Genomic DNA, 24,243 nt, shown 5'->3' with positions numbered 1-24,243 from the left:
GATGGTGGATTTTTACTCGCGCGCTCTCGTCTGATTATGTATGTTAAAGTTAGGTAGGGGCGCGCTCTCGCACTCTTTCTTTCTCCCTAAACACTGCCGCTGTCCAAGGTGCTGCAGCAGCAGCCCCGCCCCGCCCATCTCCATCAGACACGTGACACTGTCTCCGAGAGCTGACAAGCATAGGCAAAGCTCAGTGTAGAGCCAGATCGCACCTTTTCACTCTCACAAACCACGGGAAGGGAAATATAGTCACATAAGCTGCACTCTGAGAGCTTTTTTCTCATGCTATACATTTCCCACAGGAGACTTGCGCGTGGCCTTTTGGTGGCATCAAACTTCGATATTTCCTAAGTCTAAAATGTTTTAGCCCAACGGGGTTTTTCAGGGGGATCCGCATAAGCAACTGTCTCTCCGATGCCTTGTGTTCTCCAGACTCCAATGCAGTGATTCTTCTGTCAAAATAAAAGACAGGGAAAATTCGATGAGGAAGTCCACGCCAAGCTTCATCTTTTGGGCTGACCGAACAAGAGATCACGAAATGTTATTTTTCTTCAGGTAAATATCACCTAAAGTCCTACCTCCAAGAGTAAAAGTGTCGTTATTCGCATGTCGATGTCTGTGTTCTAATTTTGTCAAGCTGAACACCCGCACAATGTTGTGGAATGTATAATTGTGGCAGGGCTAGTTGAAATGCAATTTCTTTGAAACTACAATGGCAGGTGATTTGTAACGGCATAGCGCTGGCTTCCGTTTCTTGCTATGAAGTGTATAGTTGCTGGTGGAGACATACATCTAAAAAAGATAGGCGTTTTCCTTTTACAGCTGGTTGAAGATGGTTGATAATTGAGTAAGCTATGCGCATCTGAGTCATCTACTGCATTGGTCTTGACGAAAACGATTGATGTATGAATACCTTGTCTGTGCATGCCTACCTCCCAAACCATAACGTCTCTACATTGTCCTGGAAAACGGGGAACTGTTTATAGTTATTGTATCTCTGCTGTTTTATGTTATGCACGGGGTGGGCATTTATTTAGAGATTTTTATAAAACCGCGGGAGAACATTGTGTCATAGCCGCCTTTTTGTGAGAACCCTGTGTTTACAGGATGTGGTTGAGCTTTACGGTAGAATATAGCTCGTGTTGTACTCCTGGCTATGTTTTTCCTCCATCTTCAAAGCGCACCTTGTCGCACCACACGACATGTGAATAATGAACATCTCGTAGACTCAGCAGAGCTCCCGCTGAACATAAGCCCTGTCGGTAAACACGCGGGCATTAAGGCATGAAAAGATTGGTTCAGATCAGTTGACAGACAGGCCGGAGGCGAGACAACTGCGGTGTCATTAATGCTTAAGAGGGGAGAGATAAGCCCCCGCCCCGGGTAGGTTTTGGGATGCAGAGTGTGAAACTATTCTTCACACGTGGGATTGGCTCAGATGGATAGTTTTCTGTCAGGGGCTCCCAAAGTCCCATAGGTCAGGAGCCATGCATGTCTACATGTAAAATAAATTGGTCCACAGAAAGTTATACTTTCCTTGACTTTCCTCAGTGCACTGACTTTAAGATTGGTACTTGTTTTGGGTAGATTTTGCCAAAGTGTATTCGCCATGATATGGAATATATGGAATATGCAATATGCCATGCTATGGAAGTTAATTTGGAAATAATCTTAAATGGGATGGTTGTCCTGAATAAAGGATGCCCCCCTTGGATACATGTCAAGTCACTGTAGTGTACTGTTTACTATGCCAACAGCTTTTATACTGTACATTCTAGGTATCTATAAAGGTTTTTCGTTGCGTTTTACAGATAGGTGCTCTATAGCCTAAATGTAAAATTTCCATTCATGGGACAGTAGTTCATTCATGCTAGTAAAATATATTTATGCTGGGCTAAATGGTAATGGATAATGCTCCAGCCACTGTACAGTCATCGCTTGCAGTTTGTGTGTGTGTGTGTGTGTGTGTGTGTGTGTGTGTGTGTGTGTGTGTGTGTGTGTGTGTGTGTGTGTGTGTGTGTGTGTGTGTGTGTGTGTGTGTGTGTGGGGGGGGGGGGGGGGGTGGGCATTTTTGTGGTCTTTATGTTGTGACATTTTTAGAACTTGACAGATTTCTGTTGACTGTTAATTTTGTTCTTGGTTCCGAAATTAGGGGGTGTTGGTACACTGTAGAAAATACCAGCTGCATCACAATTCCAAGTTAAATCCATATTGTAAATTGTGGGGAGCTTTGAATTGAAGCTTTGTGTTGTTTGAACAAAAAGCTTCACATATTTTCAATTCAAAGCTTCACACAACTGACAATAAGGATTTAAATTAAACTTGGAATTCTGAAGCAGCTGTTTCACTTGTGATTCCAAGTTAAATCATGCAGGTTTTTTACAGTGTTAGGCCTAGAAGAGTAACTTAACTATATAACTATCTAAGTTATCATGACTTATCACTGATATCCTTTTTTAAAGTAAACAAATGAGTAAATACATTAAGCAGGGTGTTGCTTAGAAGCAAGCTTGTCTGTTTTACATGTCAGTAATCATACTGCCCATAATGCCAAAATGCATTGTTTTTTACTGAATGCTGACCAAATCTCTTTTTTTAAATTAGGACCTGTTTTAGTACACCATTTTAAAAACATACTATAACATATTTGACTGGGTAGTGTCATGTAAGTGTTTCTATACATAGGCCTAGTTACTGCGCTTAGCCTTTGTAACATAGCATAGATTGTAGTCACATACTTTCAAGGCATAATGGGAAAGCCATGGCAAAAGTCCTACATCAAATGTGTTTTCATCTAACAAATGCATACAAGCTAACTAACACACCCAAGGTTTGTCTCCAAGCCTCACACATCAAGCTGTTGGTTACTTACATGAGTGCAGTGCACATCTGTTCTGCTGAATCTCCATGTCCTCAGGTCTTCTCTTGAAAGAAGAATGTTTCAGACGAAAAACAACAGAGCAAAACAAATATAATGCATCTTGTGGTGATACACTACTTTAGGAGAACTCATCAATGCAAATACAATTTGTTATAACCTCATAAAGTTGAAATGTGTGAATCCTTTTTTTGTTTTTGTTTTGTGTTCTTTGCAGATTGCTGGTGGATATGACCAAACGGATGTGATTAGGAGTTTTTGGGTGAGGAAGGGAGGCCCCTGCAGGGGCTCTGTCTGACAGCTGTTGTTGAAGTTATGTTAGGCTTTGCAGACCACAGGGAGCAGACAAGACAATGACTGAGTTTTACAATACAGCCACTTAATGAAATTAAACATTCCAGGTTGTAACCAACCTGGCCACTGAGGAGGTGATGAAATGTCAGTATAACATCCAAGCCACTCTGTAGCACCCCTGAGTAGGTACACTTTTTGAATGGACAATCAGATCCATGCAAATATCAAGTCTACGTATAGGCTGCCCTAGTAGTACAGAACTTGCCTCTGAGACTACAAAACCATCTGGATAAGGAAAAATGAATACAAATTGTATACAGACAAATGTTGCCATGTTGACATTCATCTAGAGCTGGCCATCTAGATCCTTCGTCATTAGAGCTTCAGAGCTATCAGAGCAGGCATCCATTGCTGAAAAGAATAAGCACAAAAAAAAAGAGTTCAAAGATGAGCTTCTCAATTCGGAACGGTGCTCACCTTATTTGGATTGGCCTGCTAGGCTGTTGTCTGGTAGATATGGGGGCTAGTATGGAGTTCACAGGGGCAGAGGGCCAGTGGGCCAGGTTCCCCATGTGGAACGCGTGCTGCGAGAGCGAGATGAGTTTCAACATGAAGACCAAGAGCTCTCACGGACTACTCATGTATTTCGACGACGAAGGCTTCTGCGACTTCCTGGAGCTCCTCATCCACAACGGGAGGCTGAACCTGCGCTTCTCCATCTTCTGCGCTGAGCCGGCCACCGTCCTCTCCGACACGGCGGTCAACGACAGCCGATGGCACGCCGTCACCGTGCGCCGGAACTTCAAAAACACCACGCTAGTCGTGGACCAGGAGATAAAGACGGTGGAGGTGAAGTCGAAACGGAGAGACATGACTGTGTTTAGTCATTTATTTCTAGGAGGGATACCCCCTGAACTGCGGTCTGTAGCGCTGCGGCTTACCTCTGCGGCCATCAGAGATGCAGTGCCATTCAAAGGCTGGATAACCAATCTGAAAGTCAATGGCTCTGAGCCAGTGATCATTGCCAGCGATGGTGTTAACAGCGGCATTTGTGGGGCCGAGCACGTTTGCCAGAACGGAGGTGTCTGCAGCATAGTCAACGAGGAGGCCATCTGCGACTGCTCCGAAACAGGATTTCAAGGAAAAGATTGCAGTGAAGGTAAGATCACTTGGATTTCGCTTTCAGTGTTGTGAAAAAATTCTTCTGACGCCAGTTGTGTTAAAATGTTTAAGCAAAAATGTTCCAACAAATGGCTTTTCATGTAGTGACACAAGCATATCGAAATCAGAGTACACAGTAGGCCTACACATCCATATGATTATTGGGAATGATCATTATTTCAACGTCACTGCTGAGCCTCTCAAACATTAATTCGTGATTTGTTTTTAATCTTCCAAGTTTTATCAAATTTCTGAAGGGCTTTGCTAATGTTGGTCTAGTTCACCAATTACTCATCAGTGTGTTAATAGGAGACACCAGCCAGGTCTTAAAGCTCTAAAATGTTCTTGCTTTTTCCTGCCATACTGATAAACAGATGGCTATTTTACACGAGTAATATTTGTCATTACAATCATTAAAATGCAAAATTTCACCTGGCATGGTCACAGAGACGAGGAGAAAGTATGTCATCAACTTGAAAATGATCAAATTAAAACATGATCCCATTGTGTTTGTGTGGTAGTTATTTCTGTAATGCACTGGATTATGCATGGACAGGGGTTATGCATGGCTTGGTTTTAAATGTAAAGGATACATAGAGTCACACAGTCGTGACTGAGTTCAGCTAATGATCAAGAGGAATTATGCTCCTTTGTCTCACATCAAAGTGGAGTTTCAAGATTTGTCTAACTCCCTCTTGTGGTCAGATGTCACTCTTTTTTCTGTCCTCTTCATCTTTTCTTTTTTATTCTGTTCTTCTTTTTTTGCCATTTTAATAATCATTCCAGTGGACTAATCTCTGTTATCATGATGTTGATAATTCTGTGTTCGCTAGGGCCCCCTTTGGCTGATGAAAACCTCTTGTTGCCACAGAAACTGTCTCAAGCGCAAAGACTTTCTTTTTATATGTGAACGAATCCTTCTAATGTATTGCCAAATATAGACACCAGGGTATATCTTTCTGCTGTGTAGGAGTAGCACAATTAAAATCTTCTCGTCTACATCGTCTCTATTACTGTAAGGAATGAAGATTTGCTGCTTCTGATTGTCACTACACAGCCCTGCGAGTGTATGTGTGTGTTGTTTATAGACACAGTAGTTGCTTCTTGTGTTAACTGAGTAGGGGTTAAGCTACTCATCTTGATGGACTAGAGCAGGTAGAGGCATGTCTCTTATAGGATGACTCACAGCTCTGCCCACAGGGGGCTCGGACGTCCTCTGCAGAGCAGCTGAAGATGACACATTGGTGTTTGTAGAGCAGTGGAGGCCCTTTGGCTTTCTCTACAGTCCCCCAAGTTCCCACTGCAAGGTGAAAAAGAAGCGCAACGATCTGGCTAGATGGCCACGTACTGGTGCCACTACTGCTGACCGCTGTGGTCTGGTCAGCCAGTGTGACTCATGTTTTGAGGGCCTCTCTGGCATGGCACCAAAGTGCTTGTTTGTATTATGGTGGTGGACAAGGGGCGCCGTTATTGTCTCGGCCGGGTCAGGAGCATAACACTAATTCACCGTCAGACCTCTTAGCCTGGCCTTGCCATCTGTTGACATCCGGTCATTCTCTTTTCCCGTTACGTCTGGGATGGGTATTCTGAATGATATTACCAATATGATGCAGCACATATCACATATTACACAGATTACATGTCACACTCAGATGTTAGTGGTTGAGTGAATCCGATCACATTACATTGCGTTATATTAAATTTAGAAGATGCTTTTATCCAAAGCTACTTACAAAGAGGGCCTACAAACAAATGTACGTACAAATAATGTGGAACAGGAAAAGTGCAGTAATGCAGTATATACATTAGGGACCTATTGAGTGTGGAAGGAGGACCCATAAGTGCACAGGGTTAGAGATGCATATTTCAAACTTCAACAGAGCTCACCCCTCCCACTAGTACAGGTAATTGTTTTTTTTATTACAGCATTCGGCAGTTTTAGACCCTCTGTATGAAGGTCAATGACGTTTCAGTTGTAGCAGACGTCAGGGTGGTGCAACCACAGCTAATGCCTCTATTGTATGGATTAAATGGGTTTTTTTTAGTGGATTATTTTAGAAGCACATTCATTGCAGTACATTAATTACCAATTACTAGTCAATTTGTGGACATTGCCTGTGGCTGTACTGCCACCAAAAAAACGTCAAAACATCGACCCATGAGTGAACTTAGTACAAGGGTAGGATAAGACCAGGCTATGTTAGACCGACCAAGAGCTAGGGATTCCTGTCTGTCAGTGGGCGAGTTGGTCACCGCAAGGCCATTCCCTTCCCCTCCCCTCCCCCCCGGAGGTAGGAGGTAGGAGTGAGGTGACCTTTGTCAGCATGTCCCGCTGTTGTTTTTTTGTCTTCTGTCTTTGCTCACGAGGGGGGTGGGGGGGTCGGGAAAGGAGATCCTGTAACTAAAATTGAAGGTCACACACACACAGAGTGAGGAACAGATAAATCTGGAGGCTAGTATCTCAGCGCACACAGCGTTATTCTTAACTTAAATCCGGCACAACCTAATTCTGTCTCCTCTTTATTGTAAAATGGAAAATGGAAGAGTGGAATCTTTTACCCTGCGAAAAAAAATGTATGACAGGAAAAGAGAAAAAGAGGCCAACTGTTGAATGGCAGAGAGGGAGGGAGGGTTTGTTTTAGCCCCAATTACTGCATCAGCATATTGCATGGTGGACTACAACGTCACCTGGCTCGGTTCATCCCAAGATGTGTATTTTCATGCAGGAGGAGGGCTGGGAGGGAGTGGCGGCCCCGAGAAATTAAACGCATCCCTTCTCTGAGCGCAGTCTGTCATTCTCCCACCAGGCGATAGAGGTAATAACCAGCTTTAGCGAGGCAGGTGTGGGGCTGCCTGGCAGGGGGTTAGGGGCCCAGGGCAGCAGCCAGCCAGCCAGCCCGCCTGCCCCACCACTGCTGCCACCATAACCACCACTTCCACTGCTGCTGCTGTGTGTGGTAAAGCTGCTGTGTGCTCCAAGATGTCTCCTCTCTCTCTCCTGATCCTCCAGTGTGGGCCTCGGCTTGCCTGCCTGCCTGCCTGCCTGCCTGCTTTTCTGAGATCGCTGGCTAAGTGTCGAAACTGGAGAGTGGCCAAGACCCAGGGCCAGGTAGCATTCTTTCGAATGGTCTAAGGGGAGCGGTACCGCTGGTGCTGGTGGTAGCGTGCTTGTGCTTTAAGTGGTTGCTTTCAGTCCTTCCAACAAGTCACTTTCGTGCTGACCATGCTCACAGTTCATGCCTGGATTTTTTTTATAACATAACTTGCGTTTGCTATGAACTTTTGGATAAATCCGATGGATTGTTAAACGCTCTCTCTTTACAAAAAATAAAAAATAAAAAACGGCCCCGTTTGATGGGGAAAGTCTGTTTGAAGCCAGCACAATGCAGGCGGAGTACCGAGCAATGGAGGTCACTCATTTTTTCCAGCCTTTCAACCAGTCCGTTCCACAAAATTAATTCTATTTTCCCCCTGGCCGGGGTTGACAGGGAGAAGAGCTCACAATGCGGTTTGGCATGATTAGTCTTAATTATGGAGGACACTTGTTATTCAGACATTGGGAGGACGGACAGGAAAGCCATTATGTCTCTTTGTGCAAGTGGCCGTATTTTTTTTCTGTCAGAAGCAGCACTGTAGTTCTTGGCTATATTTAACCTTGTCCCCATGTTTTCCCTATAGAGCGCACAGTGCTGCTCTTTTGGGTCTTGTGTGTGCTGCTGCAGGTCCGCTTCTCACCAGGGAGGTGTTCACTTGACGCCGGGCTCTCACCTAACGGGACTCTATTTCTCATAAGCAATATTTAATGAGCATGAAGCACAGAGGGAAAGAAGCGGGACATTTTTCACAGTTCGTAGTGATGCATTAGAATCAGGTCGTATATCTTGAGAACAGGCGTTAGGCATGTTTGACAGTTTGCATGAAGGCACAGATGAGAGAATGATATCACACTGTGGGCCAGCGCCTGTCAGTCTTCCAGCACTGATGCTTTTAATCATAGTAGGTCTGGAAGCGCAGACAACAAAGCAAGCTCTCAGATCTGCTGTGTGCACAAGTCCAATATCACTCCAGATTGAATTAGAGCTCGTAATCTTAACGTGTGGAAGAGATGGCCAAGCCTTACCTTGCCATTCAGTATCGATCTTCCATCGATTGATCAAGTCATCCTGTAGGCAGGAGACTGACAGCTTGACAAGTCAGGGCTCACAAGGAACAGAGAGCACAGCCATGCACAGCAAGGCGACCTTGACATCGGGCTTGTTTGACAAAGCTTGTACTTTTTCTCTCTGTTGGAGAGGCATCTTGTGTCTGCCTCCCAATTAAGAGTAAAAGAGCCAAGGCTGGATGCTTTGTGGTGGCTCTTCCCGACATAGTACAAACATATCAACATCATTTTGTCTCTGCTGGGAGTGCGTTTTGCCGGCTTGGAGATTAGGGAAAACATCACAGGAAGTTGATTCGGCACTACAGCACATTGGTGGAGCCAATGAGAAAAAAGCACAAGTGCTTTGAAGCGTAGCATGAGCGCGCGCTAATCTTATGAGAAACATTGACTTGCCCCTCGTTGACTGCGTCGTGCATTATATTGGTCATGGTGTACACCCACTACAGTACACAGTATTCTCCCAGGCTCTTTTGTGGAGTGGAGAATGTGTTATCGGGTTAGTTGTCATGGCGCTGATGAAAGCATTGTGGTTGTCCAAGACAGAATGATAGATGACACCGCGCACTCCAGCCTGCGCAGGCATTATTTGCATTTGCATCTCTCTCTCTCTCTCTCTCTCTCTCTCTCTCTCTCTCTCTCTCTCTCTCTCTCTCTCTCTCTCTGTATCACATGAGTTCTTGGGAGGGGTCTTTTCATTTAGATTGCAGGCGACAAATGAGTAGTGCAGCTGAGCAGGAGAGGTATTGTGTTTACCCAGGGCCATTTCAACCACGGTGCTTATGGGCGTGTGTGCGTGCGTGCTTGTATCTGCATGTGTGTGCGTGCGCGTCTGTATGTGTGCGTGCGTGTGTGTGTGTGTTTCTACAGCGAGACATCCCTCATCTCTCTCTCTCTCTCTCTCTCGCTCGCCTTTCACTGACAAATCAGGCAGCGTGCGCAATTCAGGCAGAAAGAGACGTCAGCTCGATGAGATTCCATACACCGCGCGTGGACACACATCTTCCCAACCCCTCGCCACTCCCCGCCCCCCCTGTGCTATAGTGGGCGGCAGTGTAGAGAGAACGCTGGCCGCGATCCTGATATGCCCGTCACTTACTGTGCAAACACAGACATGATGATGATGCCAGGCTGGGTGTATAGGGGCCATAGTAGCCTATTACAGTAAGCATACCTTTATAGTACGCTAGTGCAGTTGTAGCTTTTGAAAGAATGAAGTACAGTAGATACCTTTATTTCATGACATAGAGACCTGCATTTCATTTGAAATCGCTCGTACTGTACATGCATTTAGACTTTAGAATCAAATGTCAGGGATACCGATACGGCATCAGGACACTCGGGCAATTTCATAGCTGCCACAAATGGTGGCAATTATGAGCGGTATGGCAGCAGAGTATTACCATTCTATTCAGTGTAGATGGCAAATGGTAATTTGGCATTTCCAGTCACGATTAAATGTATGCGGAGCACCTGCAGTATGTATGCATTTCCTTTTGAACCAGGAACCTGAAATGTACGTAATGAGTTTGTAGTTCATTTCTAAAAAATGTCATCAGCCACCTGCAACATCAATGGAATTTCTTTTGTCCTTTTTCAACCATGAGACCACCATCTCTTCTCATTTTTTTCCTTATCATTTCTTATCTTCCTTTCTCTTTGTGATCCATGATATTTTTTTGTTGCGTTGTGTTCGGCTCTTTGTCCTGTGTGCTGCATGCCTTTTTTTGGTGTTTGGGCCGGGTCGAGTGGGTTGGTGGTGTCCTGGCTGCATTGGTAAGTTCTGGTCGGGGTCAGTACTGTGTGGTCCAGATGCGATGCAGACCAGGTAGGCATTTGAACATTTGAGCCCACTTCAGAATTCAGAACTCCAGGACCTACTACTGTTCAAAGGGAAATGAGGAAAGGTATTTGTTGAATGTGTGTGTGTGTGTATGGGGGGGGTAAAGGGAGACAGTGAGTCAGAGAGAAAATCTAAACGCCAAATGTTATACTCTATATCATGTAATGCACTTTTAAACTGTCAGACATTACCAATCAATTCATCCTCATTTTAAACTAACAATCATAGTCACAATGCTCCCTGTAATATATCAGCTTTTTTAAAATACATGGCCTGTGTGGTTGGCACTGCAGTGTGCTTCTCCTCTGAATAAACTGACTGACTGCTGTTGTTCTCTTCCATTAGGTTAATGTCCCATCTCGTGTATAATTTTATGCTTTTTGAAGCACATGCATGGCTCACATTCTCAACCCTACTCACTTCCTATTCAGATGAGGGCAATATACACAGTAGATTCTTAAATAAAGATAAACTGTTTGTGGTCACTGCCTTCGACCTGCTTAATGATATGATTTTCTAATTGTAAGGCTAAGAACTGAATCCCCCTCCTCCCCCTTAATAGAAGAATCTTGCCATAATATATGTTTTTTTCTCCCTAGAATAGTCCATTTGAGACCTGGCAGTGAGATCAATAGAACCACCTCCCCTTTGTACTAATTGCCAAATGCAATATCATCCCAAGGAAGAAAAAAGACTGACAATATTGGTAATTTGATTTTCAAGGGCTGCCATTTTTCCAATTTTAGACAATGTGCTGCTCAGTATATCTCTGAAATGAGTTTTTTTTGTTATTTCCCTCTAGTACCGTGTTTGTTGTAAACATGTAATTATGTACAGATTTAACAAAATACTCCACAAAAGGGACATGGTGTGCGTCCTTCTTCCCCTGGAGTACATTGTCGAACAAGAAAGAAAGAGATGATCCTATTAAATGAAAATGAATGGTGCTCGGAGAAAAAAACAAGCACAACAAGTCCTCACCTCCCAGCCCACCACAGCAGCATGTCGGAGCATGCGTTTCTTCCCTGACATATCATGACGATACCATCACCATTTTTTTTTGTCCTAGTTGGAATTTAATTTCACTCTCGGTGCAGCACAGGCCAGAAAAATGAGTTATTATCAAAAAAAAAGGACAAAGGTCTCTGGCATACAGAACAGCTAAACACAGGGCCAAGGGCTCACACTCGCATGGGATGCTGGAGTCTGTGTTCAACTATTTGTCTGACGCATGGTAACCACGGTAACCCTTTCTTTTTTTTTGCAATGGGCTTCTCTCCAGTCTGCATGCCTCTTAATCGATGTCTTCCTCTCTCTCTCCTCGCCTTGGCCGCTCCCTCTGAAGATGTCTATGTGGGAGGTGGGTGATTTTCCTTTCTTATTTCCTCCTTCTCTCTCTCCCCCCTCTCTCTCTCTTTTCTTTCTTTCTCTCTCCCTCTCTCTCTCTCTCTCTCTCTCTCTCTCTCTCTCTCTCTCTCTCTCTCTCTCTTTATCCCTCAACCTCTTCTCTCCTTGTCTTTTATCTCCTTCCCTCTTTTTCTCTCTGTCCCCCGTTCCATTATCCCCTCCACCTTCCTTCTCTCTGCCCTCCTCCTCCATGTTTCAAATGGCTCCTTGAGAGGGCTGGGTCTGGTCTGTGTAGTGTTTGTGTCTCCCCTGGGCCTGGAGAGTGGTAAGTGGGGCTCCGACGGACGACCGGGATCCAAGCGAGCGCCGAATTACAAGGTATAAAAAAAAGCTAATTTCGTTGTTGTCCTGCTTAAGCGGTTTACCGACGGCACGACTGAGCACGGACCAGGTGGGAACGCGTGCGTCCATTACCCAGGCCATTAAACCGAACTGAGCTGCCGCTCCCCCATTATTTCCACAACACACACCAGGAGTAAAGACTGTGGTGGCAGCCATTATACCCACATTGGAGTATGTAACGCTCCCCCCTTTTACTCAGAGAAGCATGGACGCACACATATGTGCATACACACACATGCACATGCACACACACATATATATACAGTGCACACTCCTGCAAACATACACTCAGAACACCACACAAAAAATAAACAAGAACACACACACACACACACACACACACACACACACACACACACACACACACACACACACACACACACACACACACACACACACACACACACACACACACACACACACACACACACACACAGTCCCTAGATGCATGCACATATGTGTGCGCACCCAAGTGAACACTGAGCAAAAAAAAAAAAAAACTCCAAGCAATTGAAAATCAGGACACATACATTCCGAGACAGGGAAACGCTGTCAATTTCTCCCAAATTGCATTGTGGCGTTGGGGGAATGCAGGGTAAGTACCGTGGACAAATCACATTCTGCGTCTCCCTCAGATTTCTCCCATGCTCGGGATAGAGTCATGACAGGTAAAATACACGGGTCCCATTATAATTCATTCCTCTCGAGGTCTTGTATTATTTTCATACAAAGGGGGAAAAGGCATGTCGTGAAAAGGTGCTGTGTACAGGTAATAACGGCAGCCGCGGGAAAAAATATGGCGGGCTTTGCATGAAACTAGCTGGAGTGCTCATACTTACTGTAGAATATAACCCTTTTTTTGTTGACGTGAAACACTTGCAGCTAACACTTGCAACTAAAGTGGTTATTGCCAAGCAGAGAGAAACTCATTTTGATATAGCTTGGCAAATCTAATGGGAATGCTTTCTCCCATCCTTTCTGATAGTATGAATAATATCCCACTACTTGTATGTGCTATTTATTGTCTTTCTTGATGATTATGTAACACCAGGGTAGGGGAGGTTTATGATTAAGTTTTATCACCCTTTGGAGGAACCTGGGCACAACTACAATCATTGTTGATGTGCGTTTTATTTCAGTCCAAATTTTTTTTTGTGCTTCATGTGACAAAAAGCATTGCAACCATTATGGGTTGAGAGAATGCTTTATTTTTTTTAATTACCCCCATAAACCTCCTCTCTCCTTCCTGACCCTACTCTCCCCCACCTCACCCCGCTCCCACACCTCCCCCCACACACCTCTCACCTCAGTACTGTGGACATTGCCGTCTCAGGTGATGTCTACGTGTGAGTGAGACACACCACAAAAAAAGACCCTGACCTCTCCCATGATCCCTTTCTGTGCTGACTGTATTCTTGTTTTCCCTCAAGGTCTTGCGCACTTGATGATGGCCGACCAAGGTATGGGTTTGCTTTCCTTTTACTCCATACGTATCCCTCCCTTCCTACCCACATCCCTCCATCACACACCTCCATGGCACTGCCTCCCCTCCCCTCCTCCCTCCTCCCTCTCCCTCCCCCCAAAGTCCCAATCCCTTCCATCTTCACCTCCACCGCTGGTAGCAATGTCCCTGGGGAGCTGCTTTCTTTCCGACTTGGTGCTGATGAGACGATGGATGGTTTGGTCTTTATCCTTTTTTTGGATTGCTTTCTTTTTTTATTTTTACCCTCCCTTCTTCCGGCAGCTGCTTTCATGCTCTTCTGTTTTTTTCCCTATTTTTGTTTGTTTGTGTCTGCTGTCGAATGTCTTTTTCCATTTTTGTCTTGTTTGTGTGCACTCATACTGAGGAAAGTACATGTCTCCCCCCACCCCGTGGGTATTGTCTTTTTTTTGAATGGCAATGGTTTGGCTTCTCTGAGCTTACTGGGAAAAGCACGTTCAGGCAATTTGCACTCGTCCTTGTGTCCGCATTCCCTCCACCATTTTGTGTGCCGCCCCACCACCATCCATATTCTAGCATGCCCCCTCTTCCTCTCCTTCTCCTCTCCTTTGCTCTCCTCTCCTCTGCTCGCTCCTTTCCTCTTCTCTCGTCTACTCTCATCTGCTCTCCTCTGCTCTCCTCTCCTCTGCCCGCTCCTCTCCTCTTCTCTCCTCTCCTCTCCTCTCCGCTCCTCTCCTCTCCTCTCCTCTCCGCTCCTCTCCTCTCCTCTCCTCTCCCCGCTCCTCTCCTCTCCTCTCCTCTCCTCTCCTCTCCGCTCCGCTCCTCTCCTCTCCTCTCCTCTCCTCTCCGCTCCTCTCCTCTCCTCTCCTCTCCTCTCCTCTCCTCTCCTCTCCGCTCCGCTCCTCTCCTCTCCTCTACCCGCTCCTTACCTATCTCTGCCTAATGCATGGTGTGGGTAATGAGACAGCTTGACATTTCCTTACTCTTTTTAATCTTACATAAGGTCACAACTCTCACTGTTGCCTCTCTCCCTCTCCCCCCGTCTGCTACCTCCTCCACCTCCTCCTCCTCTCTGTCTCTCTGGAACACTCTCCTCATGGAACACTGTCAATGCCGTAGGTAAAAGTAAAGGTACTTATACATTTTATTATTTCTCTATTATTAACATGTATACAACTGAAAGCTTTCCCATGTACTGTATATACCCCATGTCCTTTTTTGGCTTTTTACATGTGTGTCGTGTCCTATGTGCTGAAGAATTATGGTCAGTTAAATCTGTTGATTTGCCAAAAAAAAAAAAAAACTTGTGAGAGGAGGACTGACAAAGGTAGGTGATGTTGCTGATATGGTGGATGTGTGAAAGCTGTGTTTTCCCTACCCTTGTTCACATATTGAAGCCCAAAATCTGCCAGTGTGCAATTTGAGTACAGCTTTATGTCATTATACTCACGCCCTACAAACCAAAGAAAACACCCTGCTAGTGCACAGGCAGGTTCTCATTAGCGCCCAGCCAGGAGAGTTGAATCTCATGATGAGGATTTCCATGTTTCCATGTTTGGGCAGGATGTGTTTTCCTCCCCACACCTGCCAGGTTTTTTTCCACCACCCACCAGCACTGCATTGAAAAACAAATAAAACAAATGTAAGATGTGAAAAAAAATCAAAAAGATATATTGACTTACTAACATGAATACACAGATCAAAACACACTGAAGTTAGCGTGTAATGGTTGATGTCGTGCTTATGGTGTGTGGTGGAGGACGTGGCCAGCTCGTCGACACGGCGCAAAGGTAAGAGCCACATGAGTTCTCCCATGACAACCATCCGCCTCTGCTTGTCACTGCGGCAAAAAAGCCCAAGGGAGCCGAGTGGGGGCTCGCTAGGCCTCTGCTCTTTCCTCTCTCTCTCGCTCTCGCTCTCGCCTGGCACTCACAGCAGCTGGCCTGAAGACCCCACGAGACTCTGATCCAAGGTGAGTGCAGCCCGGCACAATCTCCTTCTTTTCTTCTTCTCTGCTCTTCCTCCTTTTCACGCTCCTTTCCCCCTTTTTGCACTTTTTTTCCCTGGCTTCTCTGTTCTCACTCTCTCGCTCTCTTCTCTTTTGTCTGGCGGTGTGGCCACCTTGCTTTTTCTTTGCGCCCATCGTTCGGGCTGCTCCCTTCTCACCTCTCCCCCTACCCCACCCCACCCCACCGCACTGCACATCACCTCACTCTTGACGAGACACGGAACACCACCGCATGCCTTGAGAACACACAGCTCCCATCATGCTCAGGGTGAGCCTATGCCCCCCCCCAAGCAGCTTGTCCATATCGTCCTCTTATCCAAGTGTGTGGGTTAAGAAGGTACAGGTAGGGCACCCATGATGTTTGCGGAGCAGGTAGGTGATGTGTGTTTCATTTTACAGTGTCTTGGCTGAGTGTGCGTGTGTGCGTGTTGAAAAGAGAGGTTATGTGCAAGCCTATCTTTTTAATGTCTTTCTGTTATCCACATGTCTCAAAGAGCATTTTATTTCCTTCCTTCCTTTGTTCCCAGATCTTCTCAGAGGTCTGTTTATTTTTTGTGTATTTGTTTTCACTATCCATTTATCTTAATGGACTTATTTAAAACATTCCTTTGAAATGGAATTAGATGGTAAGGATGCCTGGTGCGATCCTACCATTATGGCCCTGCCCCACAAATTTATTTGACCTTCAGTGTAGATTTGGTGTTCTTGGAAGTGTGTGTGTGAGTGTGTGTGTGAGTATGTGTTTGCGTGCGTGCGTGCGTGCGTGTGTGAGTGTGTGCATGGTGCCTGCGTGTGCGCATGCAGTTACGCTTGAGATGTGTACGAATCACTTTCATCCTCACGTTCATGAGTAAAAGAAGAAAAAAAAACATATTTTTCCGTAATTAGGTAATGGATGCAAATGAGATGTCGTTTGCATTTAGCAAACGTTTGAAGCCGATGTCTGGTTGTTGAGAAAAGAGGTACTCGTGAAATGATGAGCGGCTAAATGGGTGTGCATTACTTAATCCTCCCTCAGCTCTCACAACATCGCCACATAAGACGCCATGCGCGCCTTAAAGCTGACAGGATCGTGTCAAAGCCAGTTCAGTTTCGCGTCAACGGATTTGCGGATTGCTTATAACAGCAGTTAAAGTTCAAATATGGCACGCAGGCAGCACACCTTTATCAAGGACAAAAGCACTTTAGCGTATCGAAAATCTCATAGCTTTAAAGTCGTGGTGGTGGTGCAGCTACAGACCGTCTAAAATAAGGCCGTAGAATTTTAGGCATCGCCCTCTTCAATCTTATTCATGCAGGGCTCTGAAGCCGGTAATCAGTATTCAGTGATAGGATGGCTGCTGTATATTTTAGGTGTAAACTGCCCTCCACATAAAAAGAAGGTCACATTCTCTTGGGGCAGAATGCCTGCGAGTCCACTGTATTAGCTAACTACAGAGGCAAAAAATGAATGTTTAAAATATGTAAAGCTATACAAAGCCTCTATCTCTGTCTCCGGTTACTCTCTCTCTCTCTCTCTCTCTCTCTCTCTCTCTCTCTCTCTCTCTCTCTCTCTCTCTCTCTCTCTCTCTCTCTCTCTCACACACACACACACACACACACACACACACACACACACACACACACACACACACACACACACACACACTATCTCTCTCTCTCTCTCTCTCTCTCTCTCTCTCTCTCTCTCTCTCTCTCTCTCTCTCTCTCTCTCTCTCTTCTTTCTTTCACTCTCTTTCTTTTTTCTTCCAGTGGCACGGGTGTGTGTACACTTTTCTGAATTCAGATGTGCAAACAAGAATCTCCCTCACTCTTTTATGATGATCCCAAAAGGGAAGCTTAGCCGTCCTCCAAAGGGCCCATTGGTTGAGTCTGTTGCTGCCTCGCCTCAAGAGCTCAGTGGTAACCTGTAGACCATGTGCAGGTGGACCTGTGCTTTAGCCAAATTGTAATAAATTAAGGCTAATTGACATTCTGAATTACTAGGATTCTGGCAGTTGAAATATTTCTTGCTAATCATCCGGATGGCAAAACATACACCAATCCAAATATCAATGGGGGAGAGATGGGAGAGAACCCTGACTCATTTTCCTGTCACCCAATCGAGATAATGAAAAAAGGAGGTGCACACATGGATTGTGTGAAAAATGTATATTGTAGCCGAAAATTTACAACAGAAGTCAGAGGTTAAGTGGAGCAGCAGACGTTTCGGACCTAGTCCATTCTCAATGTCTCCAGTCACCCAATCAAAATTCACTTTTCTATTGTCCGGATCCAGGCACAGTCCAAGCAGAATTGTAGTATTTCTAGCACTGAAGGGGTGGAGACATGTTGAGACATCAACAATCATCTTCCTAATCAGCCCCACCTTTCTTGTCACCCGACCAACATTTACAATCCTAATGTCTGCTTCCTGGCACAGCCCAAGTTGAATCCTGTTATTTCCTTGCAATCCGGTAAGGGTGGTGACATGGGTAAAGCATTCACAACCAACCTTCTCAATCAGCCCCACCCCCACCTCCCCCTTCTCTCGACCGCTTCCTCCGATGTCATCATTCACTTCCTTGTCATTGCACCGTTGGTAGAACAGGACGCGTTTGTGAGCTGGCATGTGACGTGTTGATCAATACGCATTTAAAATCCCATTACGCCCGGCATGGCAATTCTGATGCCTCGTTAATGTAATTACAAAGGCGGAACAGCCCACTAAATGACTCCCAGAATGAGGCAGTGCCACATCCAGCACGGTCCATTCATACTGGGGACAAGGCAGCTTGGCTGGCTCTGAACACACACCATTGAAGGGGGAAGACAGACAAAAGCGGCTAGGACATTTACAGGCAGCGGAGGGAAATGGATGGCGTAGTAGTAGGACAACATGGCGGCTCAGCAGTCTCTCTTGGTGGTGCTGTAAAACGCCCACCCCACCCATCACTTCCTCCTTCTCCTTCTCCTCCCTCCGTCATTACAGTGCTTTATTACACCAAGCTGTATCAATAGCAGTGCAAGTGACTGGGGCATTATGTCTTTCCTTGGCACTATTTTAGCGGTATAATGGAAGGTAATCTGAATGTGGGGGTGGGGTGGGGGGGGTTCAGAAATTCAAAATGTCACGAGGAATACCTGTTCTTTATAATCTCCCTTTCTTGCTTGTACTGCCAGCGCCAAAAGCCTAGAATTTCCATATGATCTTGCCTACGGTATTCTCAATTGTATCATTCTTGATTTAGTACTTTTGCCATCATAAAAAAAAACACATTTCTTTCTTTTGCTCAAAAGAAGCTCATGATACCAAATTACACACTGAAGTAGATGAACATGAATCTCTTTAAAAAGGAAAAAAAATCAGACTAGCGATCCAGCTATTTTAGCTTCTTGAATTTGTCAAAGGAAAGGGAAAATATTGCAGGGACACTACTGTTTTCACTTGTGAACCGGTCTAAGCCTAAATCTCAATTCTTACGCATGCATGAGCAGTGTAAGCACGATTACATTTATGATCTCATTATTTACGTTGAGTGCCACGAAGGCCATAAGACCAACAATAAGGCCATTTGGCCTAATTTTAAAGCCCAGAAGAGGTAGGCTATGATGTCCAAATAAACAAACAATTAAATCAATAATTAATCTGGAAATGTTTCCAATAGAATTAATCGCACATTATACAGTGATCTTATTTCATATCTACCAAGATCAGTCATTGACTATTCAGACCACAAACCACCAATGTTCCTAAAGTGTAGCTGAATTGAGTGGATGTAATTTATCTAAAAAGCCACTTAAAAGGTTCTCCCCCAGTGCTGGAAAGATATAGAGAGTGAGTGTCAAAATATTGTTCCCCCTGTAACTTTCATTAAGGTCACAATTGCCAATTAAAGAGATGAAAACGCTCCCTCTTTGTTGTGGATAGTGAATTGCTTATTTAAAAGACGTTCCCCTTGCAGTATTCTCGCCTCTGCCTGATACTCATTCACATTAAAGTTCAAAGGCGCTTCCTCAGGAAGAGGGGAATGTTTAAAGGCACGCAGCCAAATGGAACTGACGTAGCTAGCTTAGCTTAAAGAGGCTTTTTGAGAGAGCCAAAAAGGGGGAAATGATTTCCTTATGGAGCTTGTGGTGTGTGTGTGTGTGTGTGTGTGTGTGTGTGTGTGTGTGTGTGTGTGTGTGTGTGTGTGTGTGTGTGTGTGTGTGTGTGTGTGTGTGTGTGTGTGTGTGTGTGTGTGTGCGTGCGTGCGTATGCGTGTGTGTGAGAGAGAGTTGTATATGTGTGTGTGTATGTGTGTGTGTGTGTGTGTGTGTGTGTGTGTGTGTGTGTGTGTGTGTGTGTGTGTGTGTGTGTGTGTGTGTGTGTGTGTGTGTGTGTGTGTGTGTGTGTGTGTGTGTGTGTGTGTGTGTGTGTGTGCTTGCTGGAGTGGGGGTTGCATATAGTGTGGACCATTTATTACACCCTTCAGGACTTCAGACTCTGTATCTCTAAACTGCCAGCGCCAGTGGGAGACCTTATCGCAAATTGGCCACCAGTTTCACTCAGGCCCAATGTTCCACTCGGATTGGATCAGGATATTTCCCCTGGTTTTCACTCGAGACTTAATAAGGGGGTTATACATCAAAACATCCATGGAGCTGCTGCTTCATGCGCAGACCCATGCCTGACCAGGCTGTAGGCGTTCGCTGACCGAGGTATACAGCACACTTCAAATGGGAGCCTTCAATATACAATTTTTTTTCATCTCATAATCCAATTTGGTTGCAGCCTCAATGAAAAATTCTCCCTAACACGGGAATGACTTGAAGTCTTTCCATATTAGTGAGTGAGTTTATGACACGCAGTGATTTGCACCTGCAGGACAGGGTATAAGGCTGTGAGGCCTACTTAAACTACAGCCTATTTATCACCCGTCGTGTGAATGCGTGAAATAGAACAGGTGATCCATGTAATAAAAGGATGATATTGCAATGAATTAACCGCTGTAGGTATGGACTGTACCAGAGTACGCTTGGTTCTGAAGTCAGAGGCCATTTCCACACACTATATAATCGTAGCCTACATAAAAACCACCCATATTGCACGCCAATGATTTAAATACCAGAATCCCCTCAAGACCCTCCCCCAAGCCCTGTACCATTTACATTAACGAATATTTCCATATGAACGCTGTACTCGACATATTGAAATGCTGCTATATTGTGCCGTACAAGTAGCCTGGTCCTGACCATCCCATAATACTACCATTTCATTTCGTATTCATGGTCTGGCATTTGTTTGCTCTGAAGCGATTGTAGGAAGCAGGAAGTTTGCACTCAGTTATGGTTTGAAATTATTGGACACCTCTCACCCAATGGCTGGCAGTTACTCAACAACAACATAGCGCAGACCAATGGCTCTGGCGCAGATGTGTACGTCATTGTCACAAGCGTCCTCCCCCTTTCGTCCCCACGTGGGGGGCGTATTCGATTATTGGCTGTTTTCTGGGGGGGCGTTGCGATCAAAATTCTACTGCTCCAGGCACTCCACAGAGAAGCACGGCCAGACTACAGTAGTGGAGCTAATCCTTTGGCGGAAGTACGTAGGATGGCTCGCGAGGCTACCGTACAAGTATTTGGTAGGAACAAAACGAAATACAGAGTTACAAACACAGTAGCCCCATAATGCGTGCCGTTCCACCACTGGAATGCTGTAATAGTCCTTGAAAGGGTAACTACCATAGCACTACACTACTCTGACATAACACAGGGCCCTTAGTAAAGCACCACCAGTTGGTCATTGCCATTCTGGTAACAGCAAATTCACGCCGTGTCTTGACAGGTTAATGCTATTTGCTTTTATCGCTTGTCAAAAAACAAAGCATAACGAAACACATCATAGCTTTCACAGTACACACTACAGTACACTACACCTCAGGAGAGCCATGAACCCAATAAATAAAAAAACAACCACACACCACATTTACCCGTCAGGAAAGTCAGGAAAATACAATACACAATACACCCCTGTTCCAAAGGAGTGCTTTCTCTGCTACAAGGATAGGTGAAATACTTTATTCTCACAGTTAGGGGATGTCCAGATAGGGGAAGTGGACTTGGATATTAAAGTGTGCTACATCATAGTTCTGAGATGTTAAAGAGAAAATGTGTAAACTGTGGAAGAATGTGTATTTTGAGAGTTACTTGCTGTGCACTACACGACAAATGTCAAATACACTGAAATTGTAATGTCATTCTCTGACACATAAACTTCCCAACCTTGTTCTATGAAACAATAAATACAAACACAGTTTGTACCATTTGTAGTGCCGGTGCGTGTTTGTGAGTACAGTATGTCTGTCACAGTATGTCTGTCACAGAGCAGAAAAAAATGCCTGCTGCAATCAAAGTAACTGCTGCTCATAGTGAGTCCAGAGACTTTATTTGTGGTTGTACTGAGTCTTAGAACGCTTACTATTTTGGTTAGTTTATATTTTGTAGCAGTATGTTCGTCTCACATATTTGAAGGAAATCTTTGGACACATAATTTTTTTCAGAATTAACATAGGCCTACTGTATGTTGCAATGGTGTTGTCTCATACTGCAAGGTTGAAAGTGTCCACCAGGCCTTCCCAATATAGGATGTGTCCGTTTGGTATTGATAGGTGAGGCACCACTAGCTCGGGGGTGGTCTGCCATTTTGTGGTTTGGGAGTGTGTTGTGGTTGAGGAGCTGTGGATGTTCCATCCGTCATCTCTAGTGGATAGCCCCATCTTCTAACCTGGCAACCCCATTAGGGTTCCAGACAGAGAATCTCTGTGTCTGGACCGGGCGCACGTCGCCAAAAAAAGGCGAAAGGACTAAATGGCCTCACTGTCACCTTTCCATGTATGGCTGATCGTTGCTAATGAAATGGATCTCTCATTAAAACCCCCTAATCAAATCAAAAAGCAATCAGCAGATGTCATTCACTGGGCTTTTTTGGAAAGGGATTTTCATTTGAGCGCTTGGAATGATTTTCATGATGGCTCTGCCTAGCCATGGTGTGCTGGGTTGCTCTCAAATGTCATTAAAGCCAGACCAATTGTAAATGTATTATAAGGCTCAATGAAATGAGTTTTGAATTGATTTCTTCAGCACAAGTTGCTCAGTTTGCTGGCCCTGAAATGTTGACTCTATACCTGAAATTAAGGTGTATCATCTGTGTTGTACTGGGTAATCGTCGTTGTACGTTGTTTGTGTGCCATATCGACTCTCGCTTGTTCACCTGAGATGCAGCTGGTGCATGGAATTGCCCAGTCAAACAGTAAATAGCATAGCCTGTGGCAGTGGCATTTTGAAAATCAAAACACATTGTCTCCAAGTCGACGAGCTTGTTCAGCAAGCGCACGGTGAGAGCATTGCGGGTATTGGCTCACGCTGCTAGTGCTTCCTGTATAGATCCGTAGCCGGTCTGTATTTAAAAGGCAGTTTGAAAATAGCTCCTTCACTCGTTCTCTCCCTCCTCCTCCCCTTTTCCTTCCACATTCTAAGAGTCCATCACGAAAGAGTGCTATAGATTTTTTTTTGGCGGGTGAAGGGGGGGTTGTCTTTCCAGGAAAACGCATGGACACGTGTGTATAGATTACACGGCCCATATGACATTTGTATTGAATAACGTTGTCATGGCTAAATTGTACACAATAGCAGTTATCACAACCCGTGGCGCTGTGTATTAGCTTTCAGCATTACTCACCAGTCGGGCACTTTACTGAGCATCTTAGTGGTGTACCTGGGTGGCTGGGACAGGAATAGCAGCTCCTTTGATCTGTGGGGATGGCACGTTGTGCATGAACAATGACAAATTATACTTAACGCCAGCATGCACATCACACTTTTATGCTAATTTCGTGGACAGATGCAGAGACCCGTCAGTACTTAGTTAGTGAAGGCATGATAACAATGTAACATCTTTGCTGCTCATTTGTTTATCAGTGACTGATGTTTTATTTTTATCCATATATTTTTTTACATTTTTACCCCAACCTTGCATGATCAGTAGCAGAACAACTTGGTTTAAAAACACATTTTTGTTGCCTCTCTGTGAAATGTTGATGAATGAATACAAATCCAAACAGTACATCCATCCATCCATTCATCCTGTACATACATACATACATACATACATACATACATACATACATACATACATACATACATACATACATACATACATACATACATACATACATACATACATACATACATACATACATACATACATACATACATACATACATACATACACGTACATACATACATACATGCATGCATGTATACATACATGGTGTTGCACAGACAGAACACTGTACATTTTAAATGGTTTATTTACCATGCACATTACCGGGAACAAACATTGTTTTGAATACACCATCTAAATAGACCAGAATTGGTCATATAATGTAACTACTTTTTCGTTTCTGGCCATGTTAGGCAAAAAGGAGCATAAAAAACCATTCATACAACACTTATTAGCTATAATGATGACACAGACCTTCCCCAGCAAAATGGCATTAGTAGCCTGTTAGATAAATTAGGTGTACAAATTGATAGCGTTTGCCACTACTGTAACATTATTATGATGACTAAACAGCTCTCTACTGAGTCACAGACAGAAGCAGTGTTGTGTAACCCCTTGTAGGGTCTTGTGCCCTATGAACAGTATGCCAGCACAAAATGCCATGACCTTTGACACATGCATTTCACC

At 44.6% G+C, this 24,243-nt stretch overlaps 1 protein-coding gene and 1 long non-coding RNA gene across 2 annotated transcripts in view; both read left to right on the top strand.

The window, feature by feature from the left end:
• The first annotated feature begins 412 nt into the window (after window positions 1–412).
• LOC134463713 (uncharacterized) lies at window positions 413–3,472 on the top strand. Its single transcript, XR_010037798.1, has 2 exons — window positions 413–555; window positions 3,096–3,472. It is a non-coding gene; the product is annotated as an uncharacterized LOC134463713 (long non-coding RNA).
• Window positions 3,473–3,619: 147 nt separating this feature from the next.
• nrxn1a (neurexin 1a) overlaps window positions 3,620–24,243 on the top strand; it is a 201,087-nt gene continuing 180,463 nt past the window's right edge. The window contains exons 1-4 of the mRNA XM_063216926.1: window positions 3,620–4,331; window positions 11,681–11,695; window positions 13,515–13,544; window positions 14,645–14,656. Coding sequence (XP_063072996.1) covers window positions 3,620–4,331; window positions 11,681–11,695; window positions 13,515–13,544; window positions 14,645–14,656 — 769 coding nt within the window. The remainder of the gene's footprint in view (window positions 4,332–11,680; window positions 11,696–13,514; window positions 13,545–14,644; window positions 14,657–24,243) is intronic.

Source organism: Engraulis encrasicolus, chromosome 15 (genome assembly GCF_034702125.1).
Source record: "Engraulis encrasicolus isolate BLACKSEA-1 chromosome 15, IST_EnEncr_1.0, whole genome shotgun sequence".
Taxonomy (NCBI): domain Eukaryota; kingdom Metazoa; phylum Chordata; class Actinopteri; order Clupeiformes; family Engraulidae; genus Engraulis; species Engraulis encrasicolus.
Note: the sequence above shows the minus strand (reverse complement) of the source record. Positions and strands in the feature narration are given on the sequence as shown.